This window comes from Buceros rhinoceros, unplaced genomic scaffold, assembly GCF_000710305.1.
Source record: "Buceros rhinoceros silvestris isolate BGI_N320 unplaced genomic scaffold, ASM71030v1 scaffold46763, whole genome shotgun sequence".
In the NCBI taxonomy this organism is placed as follows: Eukaryota; Metazoa; Chordata; class Aves; order Bucerotiformes; family Bucerotidae; genus Buceros; species Buceros rhinoceros.
The window spans coordinates 11,378-18,878 of record NW_010405099.1 but is presented as its reverse complement, the minus strand read 5'-3'; the positions used below and the strand labels follow the sequence as shown (position 1 = coordinate 18,878).

The following is a 7,501-nucleotide window of genomic DNA, read 5'->3' as shown; positions in this document are numbered from 1 at the left end:
GCTGAAATCTAGGAACGTTTGTTACCATTTCAAATGCTGTGAGATAAGACAGAATTCTAAAAGTGAGTATGAAAAGCAATGTTCCTAAATCTGTATTTAAGTAAGGACTTATTTTCATTATTGCTTTGTTTCCCAGAGTTTTTGATGATACAGTATTGAACACACTGGATTAATTTATGGTTTTGTTGAAAAAGGTGGTAGAAGTCACATAGGGTTGGTCAATTTTGAAAGTTCATCTGTGGTTTCTTGGATTGCCCTGACTGTTTAAAGTCATAGTCTATTATGGCCAGCGTCAGGTTGTCTGGCATATTAACGTGATGGGCCAGATAAGCTGATTGTAGTGAACCATCTGTTTCCTTTTGTTATTAGCCTACAACTTTTTTTTCTAGCCAAGCATAGACAACAACAGATACTGCAGATGCCATTTATCCATCATTTGCCTTTTTATAGATTTCTAACCCTCTTCATGACAAAGAAACAGTGGAACAAATCGAAATCTACTATGAGAGATGTATGGACATTCAAGAACTAGTTTATGAGTACAGCTATATCGTGAGGCAAGGCGAAAAAGTGCAAGGAAATTGTAAGTGTTGATATATGAGATGTGAATATTAAACTGTCATCTTTGGAGACCTTTTGTTTTTGTTTTTGCCAGAATCTGGATAACGGTCATCAGAAGTAAACTTAAATTCAGCCATAACAAGAAAAAAAGCAATTTGAAGAGTATAGCCTCATCACTGGTAGCTAAAACTGTGGTTTTGTCCCTGCAAAGACTTTAGTGCTGTGAAAAACAGACTTAAATTATGGTTTTGATATTTTTTCCTCTAATAAGACAGGTGCATATAGGGAGAAAGAAACACTTTCAAGTTTACATGTAAGCTTTCCAATTGCCTTTCTTCCATTTCAGATGACCTTAAAGGCACATGTATTTTAAGCCCTTTCCCCAAAACGGGTAGTTTTTGCTAGATTGTCTTTGCCACAGTTGCCTAATGTGCAGTAATTGACAGGTTTATACTAAAGCAACCACTTCAGTGAAAGAAGAGTAACATAGCTGTTACATGGCTGTTCCTGTGTGCTGAAAACTAGCTTATGTTTCCAGTAAGAATTCCATTGCATGCCTTCTGACCAGATTATGGAAGAGAGTAGAAGAACTCTTCAGTGTTTTTAAGTGTCATGTGCTAGTGTATGAGTTTTTAGCACTACTTCCTGTAAAGGATGTGCTTATCTTGTCCATGAGTTTTTGGTTTACCTTGTAAACACCTTTGTTTCTACCATAAGCTTTTTTTAAAGAAACAGACAAGTAGTTTTTATGTCTTAAATACGTTGCTTTCTCTAGGTTATTATGAAAACTATTATTTGGAGTTGATTCACAAATATGGAGAAAAATCCAAATGTGATGCCTTCATGTGGGGAAAAGAGCTGAGGGAAAAGTACCGCACTTTGTTCAAACTGTTACGAGAGATGGATTTCAGTGCTCCAGATGGTAATCATATTTGATTTTGTTGTTTTTAAATAAGTCCACAATACATGTGATGTAAATTGGTATAGTTAGACTTTAGTTCATGTTTTATACATTTTTTTTCAGATCAGCTCACTTAGTAAAGTAGTGCTAGGTGGCTCGTATGTTGTCCTGCAAATGAGGGATGGTTTATTATGTAGAAAGAGATAGATATATACTTATGGTTTTAGTGGTTAGTGACTTTGAGACAGGCTTTTAGATTTTTACTCACTTTTGCTGTTCAGTAGTACCTTGTATCTCTAGGAATTTTGGTTGTCTGCATTGGGAGCAGCATTCAGCATGAGAAGTAATGGAATCTGTCTCAGTCCCATTAAACTAAGGAGGGAAATGAGCTCCTGATTTTAGCTCTTGCAATAGCTGTGCATGCTGTGTTTTATTTTTAGTGTTAGAAGATGGAAGTGATACTGTTCTAGAAGTTGGCCAGAGGATATTTGAGAAGGTTGCAAATGGTCTGTCCAGCACCGATGGCCTCAGCAATATGGGCTCCTCCATCCCTCTCTTGGTGGATTCCAGTTGTTGTGGATATCATAAAGCTTCCTATTTCCTTGCAGTTATATTTGAAACAGGGCTCGGTGTATCTGTGGATCGCACAAAGGTAGTGTATTTAATATGTTTGGTTATGTCTGTAAAATTAATTACCCTTAAAGACAATTTAGAAATGGGATGAATTTATGATCAACTGAATTAAAAAGTGTGAAGTGGCCTCCAGATCCAGGCTGTGGTTAGAGGGATTCGCCAATAAAGCTACTCCTAAGTAACCCGATACCAGTGAAGTCTTTATGAAGTCCTGATGGTGGGATTCTGCTCATCCCGAACAAGGAAATCAATGACTTAGTAAGACCTAAAAATGATGGTAAAGTGAACAGCATGGAATATACTGCTTTTCCCAGTCACTGAAGAGGTAGGATGAGGTAATAACCCTCGAGTCACCGACAGTCATTTGTACAAGGGTATGAGAAAAATCTCACATCAGGCAAATCTCTTAAAGTGGAAAGGTTGCACAGTGCAGACAGGAAAGAAATCCCATTTTACAGTGTGTATAAATGTGGCACTGAGTATATTATGGTCAAATGATTAGAGGTAACCAAAGTAGAACAGTTTTCTTTTGGAAGTCATCATGCTTCAGCTAAGCAACTGCAGAGCACGTGAACTCCTGACCTTTTAGGCAGGTTTCAAGTAACTGAGGTGTGTCCATATGATTCTATTGCAAGATGAAATAAAGGGAAGGTGTTTATGTGTCACTGGAATTGTACTGAAATTGCCAACAGATATTTAATTGTGATATAATAGCTTAATATAAAATGCTCATAAAGAATAGCAGATCTGCCTAATGTGGTTACGGGATACTAAATCAGAAGAACCCCTGAGGGGCCGATCTGGGACCAAGCTCACTCCAGTTTCTCAAACATAAAAAACATTAGACAGGAGCCTTTTTTATACCCTAATTACGGAGTATACCTAGTGCTAATTATGGAGGCTAGGTAATTTCTTTATTGGATCCACTTCAGGTAGTGTAGGAAGTAGTTTAATATCCAGCAGAGATGAGACACCACTGTTTTTATTACCGTGCAGGTGAAAAATAATAGTAATGCTGAAAATGGCTGTGGAAAAGGTGCAGTACTAGACTGTTTCTAGCACCAGTTAACATGTATCGCAAGGGAGCTTTGTGCTGAAACCTTGTCAGCCACAAGCACTGTCCTTCTAGTTCTGTCAGATCCTTAGGGCAAGATTTTTAAATGCAGTTTGTTAACTTACATATGTTTCCACTGAATTCAGTGTGAAAACTCCAGCTGACATCAGTGAGACTAGTTAAGCCACTGCTAAGTATAAAAAGTGTCACAATTAATGCCATAATAAAATGGCTTTAAAAAATTGCTGCACACTTAGTGGTGGCAGAATAAGTGCAATACTTGAAAAGTATTTAGAGAGTGTAGTTTTTCTTTCAAATCTTTCTATACGTATAGAAGACATTTTAACTACTTTAGGGCTGTGCTTGGTTCTGTAACTGTGTTTACACAGTATAGTTAGTATATCAGCTACCAGTATGGCCACTCTGTTCCCTGTACATCTCCACCAAAATGCTAAACTTGTGAGATGTGCAATGAATTCACTTTTGTTTACGTCTGTGGATTTTTGACAGGGACTGCTGTACAGTTTGGTTGGCGCTCAGGGAAATGAGAGACTTGCTGTGATGAATCTTGGCTATAAACATTACCAAGGCATTAATAACTATCCACTTGATTTGGAGCTCTCATATGCTTATTACAGTAACATTGCAATAAAGACATCACTGGATCAGCACACTATAAAAGGCGAGCAGGTAAAAGAGCTGCAAGTGAATTTGTTTTCTGTGCAAACAACTTTTCATATATTACTATTAACTATGTGGCCAGAACATTTTTCTCTTGATTTACAGATAGTAGCTCACCTGAGTAATGTTCCTGCCCAAGGCAGGGCTGTTTGACTAAATGATCTTTAAAGGTCCCTTCCAACCCAAACCATTCTATGATCATTTCAAAATCCTCCAAGTTATATGTTGGTGTCATTACTGCAGTTCTTATCAAGGATGGGTATCATCACTCCATTTCAAATCAAAGTTAGGTTCAAATCCTTAGAATTGTCCACATGCCTGTCTTTCAGTAAAGTTTAAGTGTCATTCTTGGGCCCTAATTCCTCAGTCAGATTTTTAATTATTAATATAATTGGATGTGTTTATTAAGCAACTGATCTGCTCTTTCAATAGCTAAACATCGTTAAGTTCATGCAGAAGATGAATGGTCCTTTCCATACTTCTCTCTTTTCTATAGTCAAATGTAAAGATTTGGCTATTAAATAGCTATTTGATGAGGTAAAGTTACAGTAAAATTATTTTAGAATAAGCTGCTAAACAGGAGGTAACACAGCTTTTATCTGTAAAGAACACTCAAGGTAGGCTTATCAGAAAGAATGGTCATTGTGCAAAAAATAGATTTTGATTGCTGAAGGACTAAAAATCAGCAGGCGGCCACCTAGATAAGAGTGCTGTAGGGCAGGTCTTCATCAAGCTTTCTGCCAGCCTTTTTTTAAATCTTTTGAGAGAGATTTCTATAGAAACTAAAAAGCCTAAATAGACTTGAAAGCACTTCTTGCCCATTATTAAGTGCATTTAAAGCTACAGAAGTGGGTTTGGGTTTTTTTTTCCAGTTGTTGACATCTTGGCATATCTTTCTAGTGTAGGGTAGACTTACAGTTTTGTACCGTAACAAAGCAGTAAATGGTTTTTACACTGGAGGTAAGGATGGTTCTTAAATGCACTGGCCAGCAGAGGGGTAGTGAGAATTTTAAAGCCCGCAACTGATCTCAAATTTATAGGGATAAACAGAAAATTGGCAACATTTTCACTTTGGGCACAGATGCATGAATTCGTTGTGCAATTTTTTTTGTTTTCACCTACTCTTCAGGCGTTTGTTGAAACTGTAAGGCTGATGGATGATGAGCTGCTGAAAGCTCAAACAAAAGAAAATGGTGATGTCTTTATGTGGTTAAAACATGAAGCAACAAGAGGAAATGCAGCTGCACAGGTACTAAGTAGTACATTTCCCCTTTCTTGGTTTTATACACATATCATGTATGTACATCTAAAGACTAGGTAGGAAAGTTGTGGAGAGTAGTGAAGAAGCAAACAGTCGTTTTCTCTTTCCACCCAGAATTGCTTCTTTTTTATGAACTATTTTCCATAGTTTCTGTTCTTTTCTGGTAATATCCAGTGACCATGCAGAAAGCTGTAACAGTGATGCAAGGCAAAAGAGAAGAGTTGTCAAGACTTAACAACCTCCTTCTCTGATCACTTTTCCTGGGTTTGTATTTGACACAGTGCAGTTACTGCTGCCGATCTGAGACCAGCAGCAGTATGTTGTAATACCAAGCCATTTGCAAGCATCTAATCTGCCTTTATCATTTACCTCTGCACTTGAACCAAGCCAGACTTTCATGGTGCTGACAGCTGTATAAAATAACCCTGCTGTAGATATAATATAAGTACATTTCACCACTGGGAATCCCTCTGAATATTCCTGATAATCAATTGCTTTCAGACTGTTGAGGACATATAACTAGTTTCTTCACGTATTTAAAATCCGTTTAAATATGTGAAGTCTGCTCCTGCAATTCCTGTTTCAACACTAGCATTTAGAACATTAGTGCTTATGCTGTTTTCTTTTAGCAACGATTGGCTCAGATGCTGTTTTGGGGCCAACAAGGAGTGGCAAAAAATCCAGAAGCTGCAATAGAATGGTATGCAAAGGGTGCAATAGAAACAGAAGATCCAGTGTTAATATATGATTATGCCATTGTGTTATTTAAGGTGAGTTATGTTTCATATTTTCACTTGAAAAAAGTCATTCCTATGACATGGATGTTTGTCAGTTACCTGCAGTGACACGCTGTGAGACTGTATACAAGTGCTTTTAGATTTACTCTGAATAGTAAATCAATAGTTATGAAGCTAATGTTGGTTTTTACCACGTGAGTACAAGGATTTTAAAAAGACCAAGTTAAAAGCAGTCTAGTCACTTTGTTCCCAGCCAGATTCAGGATCAAAATATTGCCTAAGCTGTGGATTGTAATTTTTCCTAATGGCTTGCCACCTGGAAAATCTAACCGGCTAGTAGGCATAGACCTTGGAGTAGAGATGTAGGTGAAAGTTAGGTTCTTTCTTAGAGTGCCCTTTATTAGATCTCTGAAATTATTTTTTTTTTTAATTAGGAATTAAATAGTCTCTGCATGCAGTCAGTTTTTCCCTGCTAGAAGCAATAGACATCAGAGGCTAAATTAGGGCAAACCCTACCTGAGTCAAGTAAGTCTTGCAATCCAGTGTCACCGGTAAGACATTCAACTAAAGGTTAGAGGATATTAGTGAAGGACTCTTAGATCTTCATCTCATTCCTTTGACAGTGGAGGGCTGTTCTGTGCAAAATGCTTGCTTAAGTTTTGCTTGCGTTAATTTTGAGCACCCATGGTCTGTATGACCTGTGCCTGTAATTAATTTACATGGATGTTATCATCTGTGAATTTCCTCTGATATCCTTTTTCGGGAAAGCTGAGAGCTCTTACTGCCAAATTGTGAACAATCCAGGTGCTTTTGAATGCTGTTCATTCTTCCTTCGTTGCTCAGAATTAAAGGTCTGTGATATTATTGACCCATAAAAATCACTTGGAGCAATTGGTGAAATGATTTTTCCTAGACTGAATTATTGAGATTTTGTAAAGCTGTGGATGAAGGATGAGCACAAAGCTGCTTTTTTTTGTTGTTGTAGGTGTTCAAAGTGAAGTAACACATATTAAGTAATAGTATCAATGTTGAAAAGCATTTTGAATGTGTATATATGTGAATTTTCATCAGCCTGTATTATGAATTTGCAAACAACAATTGTTTTGCATATCTATTTCTTAGGGCCAAGGTGTGAAAAAGAATACTAAACTTGCTTTGGAACTGATGAAGAAAGCAGCAGCCAAGGTAAAATGTAATAAATATTTATTGTAAAAATCCTTTACCAGGTGCTAATAATAATGAAATCTGATTTATATAAAATATCTATTACCATCATTCTGTGTAAAGACTGATTGTTTCTCCCAGTGTCTTCACCATGAGCAGTGAAAGCCTTATTTCCCCATCAGACCACTCAAAATCAGCCAAAATTTTCATGGTAGAAAAAGAATTCTCTGTTTGGATCTGTTGAAACTTAATGGTAGTTATGTGACTTACAAAGTGAGTAGTTGATCCAGGAGTATGTTTTTGCCTCATGTTCGTAAGCATTTTCTTCTAGACCTTAGTAGGCATGTTTTTTCATAGGAATGCCCACCAGGCTTGAGCTTTCGACATGGTGATCTCTCCAGAGTCATCGCTGAAAATCCATGTCAGCAGGTTTTGCTATAGTAATGAGTGTCTTTAAGTTGTAATGTGAATGAGAAAGAATAAAGACAGAGGTCGGATTATGCATTCCT

The 7,501-nt window shown here is 37.2% G+C and overlaps 1 protein-coding gene across 1 annotated transcript in view; it reads left to right on the top strand.

Moving 5' to 3' along the window:
• SEL1L3 (sel-1 suppressor of lin-12-like 3 (C. elegans)) overlaps positions 1–7,501 on the top strand; it is a 27,384-nt gene that overhangs the window by 8,753 nt on the left and 11,130 nt on the right. The window contains exons 7-13 of the mRNA XM_010133583.1: positions 451–583; positions 1,337–1,483; positions 1,903–2,114; positions 3,660–3,839; positions 4,960–5,079; positions 5,721–5,861; positions 6,951–7,013. Of these exons, the coding sequence (XP_010131885.1) occupies positions 451–583; positions 1,337–1,483; positions 1,903–2,114; positions 3,660–3,839; positions 4,960–5,079; positions 5,721–5,861; positions 6,951–7,013 (996 nt within the window). The remainder of the gene's footprint in view (positions 1–450; positions 584–1,336; positions 1,484–1,902; positions 2,115–3,659; positions 3,840–4,959; positions 5,080–5,720; positions 5,862–6,950; positions 7,014–7,501) is intronic.